This window comes from Pteropus alecto, unplaced genomic scaffold (genome assembly GCF_000325575.1).
Source record: "Pteropus alecto unplaced genomic scaffold, ASM32557v1 scaffold69, whole genome shotgun sequence".
Classification (NCBI taxonomy): Eukaryota; Metazoa; Chordata; class Mammalia; order Chiroptera; family Pteropodidae; genus Pteropus; species Pteropus alecto.
This window is the reverse complement of record NW_006494610.1, coordinates 3,421,962-3,442,371: the sequence shown is the minus strand read 5'-3', so window position 1 is coordinate 3,442,371 and position 20,410 is coordinate 3,421,962. Positions and strand designations below refer to the sequence as shown.

General features: G+C 35.3%; 1 protein-coding gene across 6 annotated transcripts in view; it reads left to right on the top strand.

Annotated features, from left to right (window-relative positions):
- DMTF1 (cyclin D binding myb like transcription factor 1) overlaps positions 1-20,410 on the top strand; it is a 50,108-nt gene that overhangs the window by 17,154 nt on the left and 12,544 nt on the right. For 4 of the 6 annotated variants that reach the window (XM_015599809.2, XM_025042168.1, XM_015599811.2 and 1 more), the window contains 6 exons: positions 7,079-7,173; positions 10,679-10,793; positions 11,542-11,618; positions 17,196-17,353; positions 18,435-18,467; positions 19,371-19,480. In XM_015599809.2, the coding sequence (XP_015455295.1) occupies positions 7,079-7,173; positions 10,679-10,793; positions 11,542-11,618; positions 17,196-17,353; positions 18,435-18,467; positions 19,371-19,480 (588 nt within the window). The remainder of the gene's footprint in view (positions 1-7,078; positions 7,174-10,678; positions 10,794-11,541; positions 11,619-17,195; positions 17,354-18,434; positions 18,468-19,370; positions 19,481-20,410) is intronic. The other 2 variants (XM_025042169.1, XM_015599810.2) reach the window with 1 other exon arrangement.

Here is a 20,410-nt window from a genome sequence, read left to right as displayed (position 1 = left end):
CCCCTCACCCCACTACCTCTGGCCGTCACTAGATTGTCCTTTATATTTGTGAGTCTGTTTTCTATTAGTATGTTCTTTTTGTTCCATAGATTATGCATATAAATGAAATTACATGGTATTTATCTTTCTTTGTCTGATTTATTTCACTCAGCAGAATAACCTCTAAATCTGTCCATGTTGTTGCAGATGGTAGTATTTCATTTTTTTAATGGCCAAGTAATATTCCATTCTATATATAAACCAAACTTTATCCAGTCATCTCTTAATGGGCATTTAGGTGGCTTCCATATCTTGGCTATTGTAAATAGAGCTGCCATGAACATAGGGATGCATAAATCTTTAATAATAATTACTGTTTTGGTTTTCTTCGAATAAATACCCACAAGTGCAATTGCTGGGTCAAAAGGTATATTCATTTTTAATTTTTCGAGGAACCCGCGGACTGTTTTTCATAGTGGCTGTATCAATTGGCAATCCCACCAACAGCGTATGAGGGTTCGCTTTTCTCCACATCCTCACCAACACTTGTTCTTTGGTTTATTGATGATAGCCATTCTGACATATGAAGTGATATCTCATTGTGGTTTTAAGTTACATTTTTCTAATGATTTAGTGACCTTGAGAATCTTTTCATATGTCTGTTGGTCATCTGTACTTCCTATTTGAAGAAATATCTACTCAGGTCTTCTGCCTATTTGTTAATTGGATTTTTTGGGTTTTTTTGTTGTTGAGTTGTATGAGTTCTTTATATATTTTGGATATTGTCCCCTTATCAGATGTATCATAAGTGAATATCTTCTCCCATTCAGTCAGTTGTCTTTTTGTTTTGTTGATGGTTTCCTTTGCTCTACAAAAACTTTTTAGTTTGACGTTGTCCTATTTGTTTATTTTTACTTTTGTTTCCCCTGCCCAAAGAGATATATCTGAAAAGAAATTACTAGAGAGATTACTGCCTATGTTTTCTACTAGAAGTTTTATGGTTTGGGGTCTTACATTTAAGTTTTAATTCATTTTGAGTCTATTATATACAGGGTGAGAAGGTAGTCCCGTTTCATTGAAGAGACTGTCTTTATTCCATTGCATATTCTTGCCTCCTGTCATATATTAAATGAGCATATAGACTTCGATTTATTTCTGAGCTTTCTGTTCTGTTCCATTGATAAATATATCTGTTTTTATGCCAGTATCATATTGTTTTGATCACTGTAGCCTTGTAGTATAGTTTGATATCAGATAGTGTGATACCTCCAACTCTGTTTATCCTTTTCAAGACTGCCATGGCTATTTGGGATCTTTTAGGGTTTGACATAAATTTTAGAATTATTTGTTCTAGCTCTCTGAAAAATGCCATTGGTATTTTGATAGGGATTTCATTGAATTTATAGATTGCTTTGGGTAGTATGTCCATTTTAATGATGTTGATCCTTCCTACCCTTGAGCATGGTATATGCTTCCATTTATTTGTATCTTCTTCAATTTCTTTTTTCAGATACTTATGCTTTTCTGAGAGTAGGTCTTTTACCTCCTTGGTTACTTTGATTCTCAGGTATTTTATTGTTTCTGATGCAATTGTATAAATGGGATTGTTTTCTTAATTTCCCTTTCTGAAAGTTCATCATTAGTGTATAAAAATGCAGCTGACTTCTGAATATTAATTTGTATCCTGCTACTTTACTGAAATCATTGATCAATTCTAAGAGTTTTTTGGTAGAATTTTAGGGTTCTCTGTATATAGTATCATGTCATCTGTGAATAATGAGAGTTCTGCTTCTTCCTTTCCAATGTTGATGCCTTTTATTTCTATTGCTGTTTTTAGGACTTACATTACAATGTTGAACAGAAGCAGTGAAAGTGGGCATCCTTGTCTTATTCCTGATCTTAAGGAAAACACTTTTAGCCTTTCCCCATTGAGTATGATGTTAGCTGTAGGTTTGTCATATATTGTCTTCATTATGTTGAGATATGTTCCCCTCTATTTCCACTTTGCTGAGAGTTTTTATCATAAGTGGAAGCTGGATTTTGTCAGATGCTTTTTCTGCATCTATCTATATGATCATATGATTTTTTATCTTTCAATCTGTTAACACGGTGTATCACATTAATTGATTTGCGGATATTGTATCAACCTTGCATCCCAGGAATAAGTCCAACTTGATCTGGTGTATGATATTCTTAACGTATTGCTGAATTAGGTTTGCTAATATTTTGTTGAGGATTTTCGCATCAATATTCATAAGAGATAGCAGCCTATAGTTTTCTTTTTTTGTAACGTCATCTGGTTTGGGAATCAAGGTAATGATGGCCTCATAAAAGGAGTTAGGGAACGTTCCCTCTTCTTAAATTTTCTGGAAGAAAATTGAGAAGAATAGATTCTTTGAATGTTTGGTCAAAATTCACCTCTGAAGCCACCTGGTCCAGGACTTTTGTTTTTTGGGAGTTTTTTGATTACCGATTGTATTTTGTTGGTGGTAATCGATCGGTTCAGATTCTTTGTTTCTTGACTCGATCTTGGGAGATTGTGTGTTTCTAGGAATATACCCATTTTTTCCAGATTGTCCAATTTCTTGGCATATAATTATATAATTGCTTGTAGTATTTTCTTATGATCCTTGGTATTTCTGTGGAGTCCATAGTTACTTCTCTTCTTTCATTTCAGATTTTATCTATTTGAGTCCCCTCTCTTCTTTCCTTGATGAGTCTGGTTAAGGGCTTATCCTTTCAAAGAATGAGGTCTTGGTTTCATTAATCTTTTGTGTTGTTTTTCTAGACTATTTCATTTATTTCTGCTCTAATCTTTATTATTTCCTTCCTTTTACTCACTTTGGGCTTTATTTGCTGTTCTTTTTCTAGTTCTTTCAAGTGTAAGGTTAGATTGTTTATTTGAGTTTTTCTTGTTTCTTGAGGTAGGCCTGTATTGCTGTGAATTTCCATCTTAGGACTGCTTTCGATATGTCCCATAGATTTTGAGTCATATTTTCATTTTCATTTGTCTCTAGGTATCTTTTGATTTCTTCCTTGATCTCATTGTTAACCAATTCATTGTTTAGTAGAATGTTATTTAGCTTCCATGTGTTTGTGTATTTTCCAGTTTTTTTCCTTGTTTTATACCATTGTAATCAAAGAAGACAGTCAATGTGATTTCAGTCTTATTACATTTATTAATATTTGTGTTGTGGCCTAACATGTGGTCTGTCTTGGAAAATGTTCTGTGTACACTTGAGAAGAATGTATATTTTGCTGCTTTGGAGTGAAATGCTCTGAAAATACCTATTAAATCAATCTGTGTGTCTTTTAGGCCCATTGTTTCCTTGTTTATTTTCTGTCTGGAATATCTGTTCATATGGGTCAATGGGGTGTTAAAGTCTCCTACTATGAGAGTATTTACTGTTGATCTCTCCTTTTATGTCTGTCAGTAATTGCCTTATGTTTGTAGGCGTTCCTATGTTGAGTGCACATATATTTACTAGGGTTATATCCTTGATGTATCGATCCCTTGATCATTATGTAATGCCCTTCTTTGTCTTTTATATAGCCTTTGTTTTAAAGTCTTTTTTGTCTAATATAAGTATTGCTACCCCAGCTTCCCCCCGCCCCCCCCACCGCCCCTCCTATTTGCATGAAATATCTTCTTCTATCTCTTTATTTTCAGCCTTTGTCATTTGATCTGAAGTGGGTATCTTATAGACAGCATGTGCATGGGTCTTGTTTTCTTATCTATTCGGCTACCCTATGTCTTTTGATTGGAGCACTTAATCCATTTACATATAAAGTGATTATTGATAAGTACATAGTTACTGCCATTTTATTATTTGTATTTCTTTTCACCCCCTTCTTTTCTTTTTTTTTTAACAGAAGTCTCTTTAACATTTCTTGTAATACTGGATTGTTGGTGATGAATTCTTTAAGCTTTTCCCTGCCTGGGAAACTCTTTATCTCACCTTCTATTTTAATTTAAAGCCTTACTGTGTAGAGTATTCGTGGTCGTAGATTTCTGTTTTTCATAACTTTGAACATTTATTGCCAGTCCCTTCTGGCCTACAAAATTTCCATTGAAAAATCAGCATTCTTATAGGGGTACCCTTGTAAGTAACTGACTTCCTTTCTCTGGCTGCTTTTAAGGTTCTTTCTTTATCTTTGACCTTTGTCATTTTAACTATGATGTGTCTTGGTATGGGACTGTTTGAATTCCTCTTGTTTGAGCAAGTCCCTTGCTCTGTCTCACTCTCTCTCTTCTCCTTCTGGTACTCCTATGATGCAGATACTGTTATTCTTCATGTTGTCCCAGAGATCTCTTAAATTATCTTCTTTTTATTTCTTTCTTCTGTTCCGATTGGGTGTTTTCTGCTACCTTGTATTCGAGGTCGCTGATTCGATCTTCTGCTTCGTCCAATTAACTGCTGAATCTTTCTAGTATATTCTTCGTTTTAGTTATCATATTCTTCATTTCTGTGTGGTTTTTTTTATGGTTTCTATGTCCTTTTTTACTCTTACTCTCTCTCTGTTGAGGTTCTCATTGAGCTCATCCGTTCTCCCTCTAAATCATTAAGCATTCTTACAACCACTATTCTGAATTCTGTCTCTGGTAGGCTGCTTGCCTTCATTTCAGTTAGCTTATTTTCTGGAGTTTTCGCCTGTTGTTTCATTTGTGGCATGTTTCTTTCCTTTCTCATTTTATTAGCTTCTCTGTGTTAGGAAGATTTGTTTCATCTCTCAGCCTTGGCCAGATGGCCTTATGTGGAAGGTGTCACGTATGGCCCAGTGGCGCACTCTCCCTGATCCCCTATGCCGGAGTCTCTGGACATGATCTTTGTGTGGGTTGTGTATTATCTTCTGTAGTAGCTAAGCCTGTACTGGTGTTAGTACATAAGTGAATGAGATTAATGCTAGGGCTGGATGACTTTGGGAATTGGCTGTGCCCACAGGGATGAGCTATGTGGGGGCTGACCCCACTGAGTGGGATTTGCCCTAGCAGACTTGTGTACTTATTGAGACCACCCTTTGTGCGTACCACTTCTGAGACTAGTCTGGAGTTGCTGTGTTTTGGTCCAGTGCCAGCTTCCAGGTGCATTGGTTTACTGGGAGGGGCTCCCCAGTAGGCCAAAGTTAGCTGCTGCCTTTGATTGCTCAGGGATACCTGGTGAGAGCTACAAAGCAATCCGCAGATGGTTGCTGCCTATGCTAGATCTATAGACAAGTGGAAGAGACAGTGCTGCAGGCCACAGTCTGGTTACCCTGATTACCGGGCCTAGGGCATTTTTTGCAGAAGAACCAGAGCTCCTCAAGGCCTGAGACTGCCTGTCATTTGCCCGTAAGACTCCACAACTGGAAGAGCCTCTGGGTGATATGTGCATTGGGTGCATTGGGTGCAGGGGCCCAGGAATCACCTGGATATAGAGCAGATTTCCCTCTGCCACTGCAGTGTCAGTTTACATGCCCACACTGTCTCTGTGGTTCCCTGTACAAGTATCAGATCTCAGAAAGAGCAGCCACTGCCCACCTCGGGCATGCTAACACCTAAGATCTGTTCAAGGCTTACTGACGGTCATGGGCATGGTTTTGTGGCCCACCACAAAAGCTTCTTCTTGTTGCATGGGCTTTGCATGGGCCACACAAACTGAGTGCTATTGTTTGCTGTTGAATTCATGTCCCAAGGAAAGTGCAGGATGGACTGGGTTGCCTGTGAACAGCCTTGCCACAAATAATTTGTGGGTTAGGTGGGGCAGTGTCTCAGTGAGACACAGGGCTGTCAAGCCTATACAGCACCAGATTTGCTGCCAGCTCTGAAACCACAGGCTCCCACAGACATCACATATCACTGCAAGACCTACTGCCATCTGGGATGGGCCCGCAAACCCTGTGATCTGCCCAAGCAATATCGTATCATGCTGGTAGCAGTGATCTCTTCCTCACTGTTTTCCCAGAAATTTGCTCACTGCGCTAACCGAAGTCTGTTGCCTGCACAGAATGCGCAACTCCAAACGGGCAGGGCAGAGGTAGCTGCTTGTCAACGGTCCTTGGGCACTTTGTAAATTGGATAGGGCAGGATTTCAGGGAGACAAGGGCCGTCAAGCCAGTACAGCCTCAGTTTTGCTGCAACTGCTGTGTCTGAGCATTGCCGCTGTAGTCACAGATCACTGCTGACATCTGGGGTGGTCCCGCAGACCCCTGCGACCCACCCACCCCAAATGATATTGCAGCTCTTGCAAGCAGCAGTGGTCTGCCCACACTGATTTCCCCTGAAATGCATACATAGCGCTAGCTGAGGTCTGCTACCTACACCAAATGTTGGGCCCTGGAAAAGGGCAGGATGGGGCAGCCGCCTGTTGACAAATTCGCCTCAGGCAATATAGGTTGGATAGAGCAGGCGATCTTGGGCCAGTGCACCTTCAGAATTGGCCATGCAGGGGGCGGATCTGCACAGACAAGCTGGCGATGGACTGTAGATCGCCTCATATGGGGTTCCCAAATAAGGCACAATGGCGACTGCCTGTATAGCCCTAGTTCCAGCGCCAGGTAATGCAGTCTTTCCCTGTGTGAATCTGGCCCAAGCCTCCGTTCCACATCCAGTGCCCTGGGTGAGTGTCCATGGGTGAGAGAGCCTGTGCGTCGGCCCTTTAAAGGGGCTTCTGGGATTTCACTCTCCTTCCATCTCACCCAGATGGCCAGAATCCCCTTTGATTTTTATAGTCAGATTTTTTGAGAACTCCTCTTCCCTGGGCTGGGGAGCCCCCATATCGGGCAAGGACTCCGCTCTTATAGGGGGCTCTCTGCTACCTGGCTCTCTGTCCCTATTCTCTCCTGCCACCTGTGGGTACAGGTCCAGCCCAATTTGTGACTTTGCCCTTCCTGCTGGCTTTGACGTAGCTCCTTCTTTATATTATCAGACATACGCATTATGCTCAGCTGGATTTCAGGTGATTCTCCACGTTATTTTAAAATTTGGTTATAATTTTAATGTGGACCTGACAGGAGGCGAATCCTGCTTTTACCTAGTCCACCATCCTCTCATAGATTTTTTAAAAAAATAATTACGAGCTGCCATTATTATTCTGAGGTTGAACTGTTCTTTTTCTTAAAGTTTCAGAAAATGATCAGAGCTTTGAGGTGACCATGACCGCAACCACAGAGGTGGCAGATGATGAGATTACTGAGGGTACTGTGACACAGATCCAGGTATAGTAAGTCTTTTTATTAGCTGCAAGAGGGCTCTCCTTGACATATACCTTAAGTAATAAAATGGCACAGACATGTTTGTCTGACAAAGTAGCAACCACAAAATTGAGGTAAGACTTATTACTTCATTCAGGTTTCTAAGTCCCCACATATATGAGTCTCAGAATTATAAGCAAAGTTAGTCTTTTAAATTTAATTCTCCGTAGAGTGGTTCACTTATTTTAAAACAGGTGATGCATGTGCTTCTTTATATGGAGTGATCTCACTTGAGCTGTTAAATGACTTTAAGTTTTATCTTTCCCATTATATTAGATATTGATTGGAATATAAAACTTTTTGAGATAGTTTTACCCAGCAGATATCTGTAGTAACTGATTTAGAAAGGCTATGTGTGTTTATTCTATATGACTGGAAGCTAGTCATTTCAAACAGGTTTTAGTTATAATAGTTGTAATTGTGGTAGTTCCTTTTGGTGCCTGTAGGACTATATACATTTTATGTGTTTAGAAGTTGGCTAATAATCAGCCTTACTGTTTTCCTCTTATGTGAACTTCTTTGTCAAGTTATTTCTGCCAAAAGTAATTGGAATTCTTTGCTCTTTTAGCCTGAAGCTTAAATCTATTTTACGTATAAATTTATCTCTGGCAGATTGTGCCTTTCTTTTTAGTAGCTTGTCCTTTTGCTTCATCTCTTTATTTAATAAAATATTTTTGAAGTAAACAGTGGAGACATTGTACCATTATTTTTCTTATGTGAAGCATCATAGCGACCCTTGTTCAGTTAAGTACAATAGTTATAAGTTGATTTATAACATCAAGGACTAAAGACATCTCAAGTAGGTGCACTGTCAACCTTCTCCGATAGGGAGCTTCAGAGTGGTTCCAGAGGACTGAGTCTGTGATATGCTCCACACAGCTTTGAGACAGGCTGGTGATGCTCATAATTTAACCTTGTATATCAATAGGTGATTTGGACAGGAATTTTTTCTAAGCCCTCTGAAGCAATAGAACACATCCTTTCTTTAAAATGGGGCTTGTCAAATTCACTTCAGGTTCAGACACTAGTTTCACTTCCATTTCATTTCAGCACAATAAAAATAACTGTATACATACATATGATTTGGTTTAAACCTAGTTATAACATTGAGCAGTAGCAATGTTAGACAAGTTCTAGGCTGTTTTGTTTGAGTTATTTCCAAAGAGTTAATGAGTTATAATTTAATACTAGCCTCTTGGTTTGTTATTACCATTTTAGTGAATAAAAAACTTTTAATAATTCCGAATATATGTTTAATGAGATTAACATTAAGTCATGAACAAAAGTCAGTGTAGTTAAAAGTTGAGAAATACTCTACTTTTTTGCTATCGTTTGGTGTTAAACCAGATGTAGCTATTTTACATAGTTTAGTAGTTAATGTACTGTGTCTCATTCTAGTAATGGGACTAGCTTGAAAGATAATTAGAAACTAAAGAAATTTCCAAATATATACAGTACTTTGTGGTTGCAACAGGTATTTGTTGGGTGAAATACTTATACTTCTAAGCCTGTATGTATTATAAACATGAAACTCTACAACTAATTTAAAAAACCAATAGCATATTAAATACTGAGTAATTTTAAAAGATTTATGCATAAAGTAGAGGAAAATGTAGGTAAAATACTATAAAACATTAATATCTACATTAAGTATAGATATCCTTCAATGTAGATAGTAATAAGTCTCTTGCTGTGTTCACTTAACTCGTTTGTTATTGACAGTGTTGAATATTACTGTTAAAATATAATTATTTGCTTCATTAGATAGCTATTTACATGTTTAACATTATATGACTTAAGTAATGATTGTAACTCTTCATCAGGAGAGTTTATGCCATAATGCATTAAATATTTGTCCAAAGATGGCAGTAATTCAGCATGACAGGTTTATTCCTAAGGTTCATAGAGTGCGCTTTGCTGTATAGTTAGACTCACTTTGAGAAATGGTGATTTAATACTTTTAACCAACTGATTAACATAAGAGAATATCATCTCAGGAGAGCATTTTCTACATTGTATTTCTTAAAAGTGGGTATTATATGTATAAAAGTCTTTTGATAGCTCTCTGAATCACCTTCAGTGTCAAATGTGATAGAATTATAATCTTCAGAATACAAGAGGCCTTAGACATCTATCTAATGTTTGTTTCGATTCTCAGCTTTATAATAGCCTCTTGGTCTTTAAAAGAAAAAAATCTAAAATGTATGACATGTAAATACAGGGTTATAAAACTTTTCATACTTGTTCAGTGATTTCTAGCTTTTTGCACGATTTTAAAAAATGCATTTATAAATACAATATATTCATTACCACTAGATATAAAAGTAAAGTAGGTGACAATAGAGATATGGTTTTTCCTCTCATTGTGCTTTGGTTGTTCAATGACAGCTTCTCTTCTTTCAAAGTGATACGGGTTTTATTTCCTCTTAAAGTTCGAATTCATTTTTTTTGCTTATTCCGTAAATAGTCCAGTCTTTGTTAGGATTACCTCTAGCCATTGACATAGCTTAGCAGTTGCTTCAGTCCAGCGACTGCACTGGGTTGAGAGATCACTAGGCATGTGACTCTCCCCTTATCCTGGTCTGCCTGTGATAGGCTCCTAGCTGATACGATAGCACTGTTAGCACATCTTCCTCACTTACACTGTAGCTCTGTTTAGCCCGCAGCCAACTCTTAAAAGCAGCTTTGTTCCTGCAAAATTTTCAAGATTAGGTATGTCTGTCATTAAAAATATACTCAGTGATAGTTGCATAAATATACTAAAAGGCACTGAATTGCATACTTTAAAGGCTAAATTTTATGGTATGTGAATTATGCCTCACTAAAGCTTATTTTTTAACTACACATTTCTCAGTAAAGACTGCTTTAGCTGCAATAATAATAATAATAGTACCATATTGTTATTTGAGAAGAAGTATATTAGTGAGGATAGGAATCAGCTCTAGAGGTTGGCCAAAACAAAATTGTCAGTAATCAATAAGCAGACCATGATTTTGGAGTAATGTCTTTTGATTTAGCCTGTTAATCCTTTAAATTTAACAAGAGATTACATTACATATGACTAGGCAGCAATTACATGTGAGGACATTAACAATCAGTCATAACACTCAGCCCCATAATTTCCATTTTAGAGCTCATTTTACATATACAAATATACAAATGGCTTTGGATACCCTATATTGATTTAAATACTTAATGGAATCTTAGCCAATATTCAATAAAATTCAAGTCACTGGTAGAGTTACTTGCTTAAATGAAGGTCGTATTTTATTAATGTAGATAATTTTGTTTTCATACTGCCATAATAAAAACGGCAAGAAAATATGTCTTTCTATAAATATTTTTTACTATATGTAAAATAATTAAATCCTATATTACTATATTAGAGTTTTATAATGGCTTCGCATTACAAAGAGAGAGGAATCAGGTTGGGTATTAAATTAAGTTGACTTTGTTTTTTAACTTTAAGATTCTACAGAATGAGCAACTAGATGAAATATCTCCTTTGGGTAATGAGGAAGTTTCAGCAGTTAGCCAAGCATGGTTTACAACTAAAGAAGATAAGGATTCTCTGACTAACAAAGGTAAGGTATACTGTGAATTTTAGTGTCCAATGGGAAAAAAAGGAGGTAAAAAGAGCCATAGTCATCAGGATTCTGAGTTGAACCTTTATAATTGTGATTAAGTAGTTACGGTAAGTGAGCTTTTCTAAATGAATTAAATGTAGCTCCACATGACTGAATGAAACTGTTAAACAAACGTTTGCTTTTCAATAATTGATCATTTTTCTGATATAAAGTAGATTTTGTCTTATTAATTTCTGAGCAAATGCAGTGGTGGCATTTAAAAGACAGTAGTTATTGCTTATGGGAATAGGAAGTCAAGTCTTTTCAAAGGTCTACTTGCTTTGGTCCGATAAGTGGCTTACAGGCTTACTGTCACAGTGTTTATAGTGCTGCTGTGTTCGTAAGGATTGCTAAGAAGCTGCTACAAGAAAATAGGGGTTGTGTATATGCCACTCTATAGTAAGGAAAGGAAGCAAAAGTAAGTAAACTGATTGTTTTTAACTACTGCGAATTCTCATTTAGAATATATTATTCATTTGCTATCTAGCGTATTGTGTTTATCTTGCCCTAGAATTTTTTGTACCTCTTGTTTTGCCCATAAAATTCATTTTTCATTGGATTTCCTCAGCACATTTGAGCTTTTCTAACATTTACATGTCTTTTTAGCAGTTCTATACTGCCGAAAGGATAAGAGGAGGTATGTTTTATCTTTAGCATTTTATTCCTCTAAGGAATAACATTTCTATAACATTGTTTTCTTTTAAAGGACACAAATGGAAGCAGGGGATGTGGTCCAAGGAAGAAATTGATATTTTGATGAACAATATTGAACGCTATCTGAAGGTATCTTATGACATATTTTTTTTGTTTCCGGACGAATTCGTTCACTGCCAATTGCAAAAAATACCAAAGCAGCATATTTATACTTAAGAGCTTTTCAATAATTTTTGTAATGGATAACTAGCTAAAGTTGCAGCTTAATAATTTTAAAATGTATGATTATATTTTTAAACAAATTTTGAATTTTCAGTTTTAAATAGCTCTACTGTTTTAATTAACCACCCTGAAGTTTAGACAAAAATCTTAATAGCTCCTCAGAACCTTAACGCCCTGCTTTTAAAGCAGCCTATAAATTAGAGTTTATTTTAGGTTTGTATTGTCTAAAGCAGCAGTCCCCAACCTTTTTGGCACCAGGGACCAGTGCTCCTATGAGAATCCAACACCTCATGATCTGAGGTGGAACTGAGGCGGTGATACTAGCACTGGGGAGCGGCTGCAAATACAGATGACACTTCACTCGCTCACCCACCACTCACTCATTCCTGCCGTTACCAGTCCACGGACTGTTACCGGTCCATGGCCTGGGGGTTGGGGACCCCTGTTCTAAAGCCTAAAGTGTGCATCTTCTTTGAATGAACATATGATATCCTATCCCTTCCCTTTAAAAAAAAAAAAAAGTCAAAAATTTAGTTCATTTTCATATTCAGGCTTATTTTCTGGTAATTTCGTCATCCCCTTTGTTAAATGCCTGTTGAACACAGTATTTTTGAGGCACTGGAAATACAACTTGCCTTAACATGATTTTGAAAAGCAACAATCCATTTGGGAATCCTAAAAACAGATAAAGAATGATACAAGGCTTTGTACCATGTGAGTGATACATGTTGTAAATTCTGCATGAGGTCAGAAGAGGGAGAGTTTATTCTCAGGTTTAGGAAAGTTGTGGAAAATATTTAGAAGAGCAAGAATTTAAGCTGATTCTTTAAAAAAGGGGTAGAACTTAGGCTAAAATAGAACTGGAGGGAACAACAGGAGTAAATGCCGAGCACCAAGGAATCAGAGTCAAACCCAGACCACATTAACTCCTTTAACTTGAACCAAAATAATTAGCCTACAGAAATTAGCATTTGAAGTCCATACTGAAGAATTAGAACTCTGCCCTACAGGAAATGAGAAAGACTAGTAGTACCTTAGTTAAGAGTGAGAGGTTGGCGAGTAAATCTGTGCTCTTCTCAGGGAAATCTTCAGAGGCTTGCTGTCCCAGAAATGGAGTTAGATTCAAATAGTGCATGTTCTAAATGTAGACCATTAGCAGTGTTTGGGAATGGGGAGGTGTACGGTATTTATTTAACTATTCTGCTATTGTTTGATACTTAGATTATTTATAATTTTTCACTATTATATATTGCTGCCTAGAATATCCACATTCTTAAGCTTAATTTTAAGCTACATCCTTTCCAAGCTAAGCTTCATAAACTATTAAGAGTTAAAAACCTTCATTCTTTCTTAACCGTTTCAAGAGTTAAATTCAGTGACCATTAAAAATGTATCCAGAAGTGTATTAAAGTTGGCCACTGGTCTCATAACACTTTAGTTAAAACTGGAAAGATGCATGGGTTTAGATAACGCAGTAATGAGTAAGAACACTGAACTTTGAGAAATAAGCAGCTGATTTCTTTTCTAGGGGATTGGAGATGATCTCCAAGGTCCCTTCCAGCTATTTGATTAAAGGGAATAAATACGATTAAAATTTGAGACTTTTTAGATGACCATTTTAGTTGACCAGGTGAGCATACCTAGAGGACTTTGTTAGTGGTGGAAATAGAATTGGCAGGGAAAGCAGATAAGCAAATAGTCTCTAAGGAAACCTGGTGACTGGATGTTGGGGGAGAAGGAAAATGGGGAGTTGTAATCACTTAAGAGTTTTCATTTTGGATGATTGGGAGACTGATGATAGGAGTGGCAGAAACAGGAAACAACCAAAAAGATGTACTGACCATGGAAAAAGATCATTTATACCCATCTCTTAATTTACACAGTATTTTTTTTACAAGAGTTTTTTGTATACAGTAAATACGCCTGCTCCCCCTTTAGACAGACTTGTTATATGCAGTTTACATTTGTGGGGTCTCATTTTACATGATTCTTTTCCATTTCCATTATTGGCTATTACTCTTTCTAAAAAACAGTGGCTTAACTTAGCAATGTATAGAGAACTAATACTAACACGCAACTATTAATGATCTTCCCATTAATTGGATGGCAAATAAAAAAGCAGGGGTGACTACTAATGTGTTTCGGGACTGGTTTTACAAATGTTTTTTTGTAGAAGCTGAAAATTATATGAAAGAAAAATGTCTTTCTTTTAAGATACTTTTAGATAATTAACTTGGTCATCCATACAATTAGAACATCCAAATATGAAAGTCGTATATTTGCCACCAAATAAAACTTTCTTGATCCAACCTTTAGATCAAGGCATTATTTCCACCTTTAAGGTTAATTATATGAAACAGTTTTAATGATATTTTTAATAAACTTGAAGATAATGAATCACAGTTACAGAAGGCTTGAATAAATACACAAATTTAAGTTGTATCAAGAATATTGCTTTAGCTTTGAGTGATGTAAAGCTGTCAATTTTAAATGCTTGCTGGAAAGCTATATGACCATTAGTGGTTGTACCAGGGAATACGGTTTCAACAACTAAAGAAGGATTAAGTGGCATTATTAATTGGCTTATTTTGGCTTATTTTTTTAGTGGTTTTTTTCCGTGCCGGTGGACTCTCTACATGGTTTTCTTCTGTGTAAAAACATGATATGTGGAATGGATATTCCGCATAAATCGAGGGACGATTGTATTTGGTTTTGATTTTTGATCATGGTTGTTATTACATGGTTCTCTTCTAAGAAGGAGCCTTTTGAAACTAATTAGATGTAATATGGGTAAAAGGATCAATGAAAATAACTGCTATGAGCAAAACAAAAAAATGCAGAACCTTTTTATCTTACTATATAGTCATTCCACAACACAGAGCTTTCCTTGCATGTAGGTAGGTGCCCAGTAAATATTTAGATTTAATTGTTTACAAAATTGAAATTGCATAAACAAAAGAATTTTAGAAAAGATTTTAAAATTTAGAAACTTTCTGCTGGTAAGTTATTATGGACTTCATACATTAAAAAGAGTATAAAATGTACATCAGTATAATTTTACCTGTTTTTGAAATTTATATAAATAAATTTCTATGGGTATTATGTAACTTTTGTTAGATATGATTTTGAAATTAATGCCCTGTTGATTTGTTTCGCTGTATTTCATTGTGCAGATATGTGCACTGTAAGTTACCCCTTTTATAGTGAATGATCATTTGGTTCGATTCCTTTTTTATTATTAATTTGTGCAAATCTGGTGAGTTTGAATGATATTTTATTATGGTTTTAATTTATATTTCTCTGATTACGTAGTTTTATATGCTTATTGGACATTTGTGTTTCCTCTTTCAAATTCCTGTTTGTGTCTTTCACCAATTTTTCTATGGGTTTTTTCTTTTGCTAGATGTTCTTAATGAATGCCGGATACTGATGGTTTTTTGGTTGTGTTACAGATATCTTGTCCCAATTTTGTGGCCTGTCATTTTCTTCTCTCTAGGTGACATCTGATGAAAAAAGATTCTTAATTTCAATATCAAAATTAATCCTCTTTTTAATATTTTGCATGTTTTTTAAAGAAATCCTCCCCTGCATCAAAAGGGCATGCAGATATTCGCATATAGTATTTTATAAAAGTTTTAGAGTTTTGCCTTTCACTCTGATTTCTTTTTCCTGTAAGTGTGAGATAGGATTTCAGTGTGTTGTTGTTTCTGTGTGGATGATAATCGTCACGGCATCATTATGGAATGTTAGTTTGTTCCCAATCTCCAGTGTCCATTCTGCCTGAGATCAGGCTTCCATGGATTCATTTTTAAATTTGTTCCCAAGTTTTGTTTGTTGATACCTGCATTAATACAGCACTATCTTCAGAAGTCCCAATATCTGATGGAGCAAGTCTCTTATTGAATTGTTCTTGGCCCTTTGCTCTTCAGTTGTAAATGTAGAATCAGCTTGCAGAGAATGAAAAACTCGTGGAATTTTTATTGGAATTGCATTGAATCTGTGTATCAGTTTGAGGAGAATTAACATCTTTACAAGATTCCATCTTCTTCCTAAGGAACATTGTTTAGTTTTCCATTTTAGCTAGTTCCTTTGTAATATCTTTCATTAGTTTTTTCCTCCATAAATGACTTGCATAACATGCCTAAGATTTAGTCCTAATGCTCTTAATTTTGATACTATTATAAATGAGAACTTTTTTATGAGCTTTGTATATAAATGCAAATGTCTATATATTGATTTTGTAAGCACTAACCTTGCTAAATACTGTTTTATTTTTAAATGAAATTTTTTCATAGATTTTTGGGTTTATAAATGTATATATATATGTATATATAGATGTCATTATCTGTAAATGATTCTTTTCCAATCTTTATACTTTTTATATATTTTTCTTTTATCATTTTACAAATCTAACTTGCTAGGAGTGTTGTCAAATGTGAATGTTGAATTTTACGCTCTTTCCACATTTATTGACATTTTACATTCTTTTCCATAAATATACTCACGTGACTAATTACAGTAATAATTTTTCTGAAATTAACGCAAACTTGTATTCCTGGAATGAGTTCACTTTTTGCATTGATTATTAACCTTTTTATACATTGCTGGGTTCAGCATGCTAAAATATTTTAAGGATTTGGGATATCTATGTTAACGAATGAGCTTGACTTGAAAATTATTTTCTGAAACTGCTTGTCTGCTTTTGCTATCGAGGTTATGCTAGCCTAGTAAAATGAATGAGAAAGTGCCCCCCCCCCTTTTTTTTTTAATCTTTGCTCTGGAATAGTTTAAAATCAGAATTATGTTTTTCTTGATTATTTGATAGTATTTACCTATAAAGTAGTCATCTGGGCCTGGGGTTTTCATTATAGGAAAATTATTAATAATTTATTAAATTTTCTTGACGGTCTATGCTTATTAGATATCTGAGTCAGTTTGGTAAGTTGACTTTTTCTAGGAATTCATTTTATATAAGTTTTCAAATTTATTGCCATAAAATTTTCATCATGTTCAGTTATCTAATCTCTGTAACATCTCTACTTAGGCCACATCTTTTCACTTCTAATGTTATCTTCCCCCCCCACCCATAAATTTATTTTTGTATTAGTCTCAATGGATCTTTTAAAGAAATAATTTTTAGCATTGCTTATGCTTTCTATTTTTTGTTTTCTGAATTTATTAATTTTGTTCTTATGACTTTCTTCCTCTACTTTCTTTAGATCTTAATATTTTATAATTTTAAAAGGGGTTAACAAAACTCAACTTTATTGAATTATATACAATTTATTTTTGGACCATTTAAGTATCACTTATCATGCAACATTTTGAAGTTTATATTTTACTTATTAATGAATTAGCAATACATTATTTTTGAAATGCCATTGATGATCTTTAATATTAAAAAAAAAAACTTTTAAAAAGCATAGTATATCCATAATGCATTTTATCATTAATCCCTAAATCAAAGAAATGTAACCCATTTAGGCACGCGGAATAAAAGATGCTACAGAAATCATCTTTGAGATGTCAAAAGACGAAAGAAAAGATTTCTACAGGACTATAGCATGGGGTCTGAACCGGCCTTTGTTTGCAGTTTATAGAAGAGTGCTCCGCATGTATGATGACAGAAACCATGTGGGAAAGTATGAAACCTTGTAATGCTGCATGATTTCATGTAATTAGGGGAAATACTTAAGGAACTACTTTTAAAAATAGTTGTGATCAAAGCCTTAATTGGAGACAGCTATTCTATGAATTGCTATTGAGTTATATTACTCCAGGTCTATGTTGTCAATATGGTGAAGCCTCGTTATAATAATGCCTCTTTTAGAAATTAGAATCTATTCCAAATCACTTTACATAGGTTTAAGACTTACTGACTTAATACATCAAAGTCTGCTTTGTAGTGAAGTACCATTATAAAAACTATCATAGTGGTTAAAGATTTAGGAATTGTGCAAAGAATTCTATAAATTGGTAACATTTTTCCTGTTCATTTTTATAGTATAGCATTTCCTAGTTCAGTGACTTTTTTTTAGTCCAAAGTAGAAAATAACTAAATTTCATAATATAATGCATGGATTTCTGTGATAGGTAACATGGGAAGGCATCATATTTTCAATGCAATGATTATATGGTGTTATTGACATATTTTTCTCTTTAGGAATCTGAGGTGGTAGTAGTATGACTAATTAGATACTGCTTTTAAGAAGAGCATTGCATTGACTATATCAAGTACCTCCTTACTTAAAAAAGAGAGCCTATGCATTGGAGCTACACTATGTCAGATGTCCACACGTAGATAGAGAAAATGAAGAGAATTTAAATTTTTCAGTGCTTTGTGAGAATTTACCATAGATTTTCTTTTTAGCTCTGGTTTACAGTGTCACCACTGAGTCATTCAGAATAGCTGTTAGAGTTCCTGAAACCTAACTTTGAAATAAGGAAAGAGGAAGCATAGGAGCAAATATGTCTTAATTGTTGAATTTTTTTAAAGAAGATCATAAAGTGCTCACTTTTCTTGTAGCTAATAGTATTTATTTTTTAAAAAGAAAATAGAAGCATTAATTTTTATTACTCTACTTTGAAATTGCTTACTTTAAAAATATTATCAATATGCTAAGTGACAACATTTGACTCTAAGTGAAATTCTGGTTTTTATTAAGATTTTTGGCATTCTTTGTTTTAATTGATCTTTTGTTTTAAATTTCTTTAAATTTCTAGATATACACCTGAAGAAATTGAAAAGCTCAAGGAGTAAGTTTAAAGACTTTTATTCATTAATCCTGATTGTTGGATTTTCATTTTTGTTTTTTTTTAATGTCTTGTGTTTTAAAAGTTTTACTTTGAAATGTCAAGAATTTTTGGTAGACTGGTATAATTTAATCCTGCTGTTAATGATTGACCATTAAAAGAATTTATCAGATCCATACCTGCACAGAGTAACCATGCCCATAAATTTAGTCTCCTCCTAGCGTCAGTTAATAAATAAAATGTGTCTTTACACCACTGTTAGGGGTTACAGAAGAGATCAAATATGGCCATTCTTGGTGGCCTGAAGTCTAAATTTGGGGAGCTTTTATACCAGGATCAAAACCAGGATTGTGCTACATGGCTTTAGTTAGAATGGTGACTTGGCAGTGTTTCACTTAATGCCCGGGCTAACTCTACTTTATAAAGGCTATTTCATAGGAAACACAATTTTGCTTCATTGAATTAGGACCTTATAGTGAGGATTAATGGATTATGTGGATCATGAAAATACTGAAGGTTGGCCCTATTTATGATAATAAGGACTCGTGAAACTTTTTCAGATATCTAAGAACTTGTTAGGAGTATTCAAAAGGGAAAAATCTGGGGATTGCCTGGGAGATTGTATCAGTAACCTGAGGGGAAATTTGGTCTTTTTTGAACACATATCCAAGTTACTTATTTCTTCTCTGACCCAGGAAAAAGGCAATTGCTGCCTGTTTTTTTTTTCACCCACAGACAACTGTGGACCCCAAAAAAGGCCACACTTTCAAACTTTGGCTCTCAAAGTATTGCTGCCCACAACTTCCAAACCAGTCAAATGGGAAGAAGAAGAATGAAGAATAAATGATGAAATTAAAAGGGAGAAAACAGTTGAACCAAATGCTGATTGGCAGACTCTTGTTTTAGGCTCCGGATAAAGCATGGCAATGACTGGGCAACAATAGGGGCGGCGCTAGGAAGAAGTGCATCTTCCGTCAAAGATCGGTGCCGACTGATGAAGGATACTTGCAACACAGGTACTGTGAGTGCTGCGGGTGGTGTTTTTTTTTTGGTCACCATTTGAACTTCCTGCCCCTTCAGATACCGCTTTCTCTTCTGTTCTGGAAAGAATTTGTAATTCAGTTTAGTTCAAATTTTTTCTAGTCTTTTTCTTCAAGGTGAATAGACCAACTAATCCTTTATTTTTGTGCTTTTGTGTAGTGACATTGTTCACAGAGACACAACATCTTGGTTTCAAAGGTTTTAGGTCTAGCTTGTTGCCATTTTGTAGCAATTCAGAACTGCTTCAGTTGGGAAAGTATTTATTTTTAAGGATTATATACAGGTATTTTTAAGGCAAATATACAGGAAGTAATTTTAATTTAAACTCATCTAACAGTTGAACTTTTGTTAACAACAGCCTATCAACTCATGTTTATGAAAAACTTTAGTTTGGCAGGTCCCAATTTAGGAAGAAGCTGTATTCCAAAGCTTTGTTTGTGCTTATTTTAAACTCAAAGCATGGAAAAAAACTGTGATTACTGTTTCCGTCCCCAGACCAGACCGCAAATGCCTATTTAACTCTTTTTGATTAGAAATGTACCAATGAATGTACTATTAAACCTAACTTTTATGACCAGCAATGGTATTTAGGCTCTGCCACTAAACTCTCACTTAACCTTTGTGAGCCTCAGTTTCCTCTGTAAAATAAAGATATTAGAGTAGGTGATCTCATAGTTAGTTCTCTTTTAGCCCTAATATTCTTTGAAGGCTCTACAGTCTATGATCAGTCTTTCAATAAGAAAAATAGTTCTCAAGTTAAGACTGAGTGTCCAGGAAAAATATTTTCTATCCTCACCCTCCAACCCTGCTAAAGTGGAATCAGTAATGTCTCCTGTTTAGCCACTCCACCAGCACTATTACCTCAAGGCAGTGAGGACATATATTCCACCAACTCTGTCATTCTG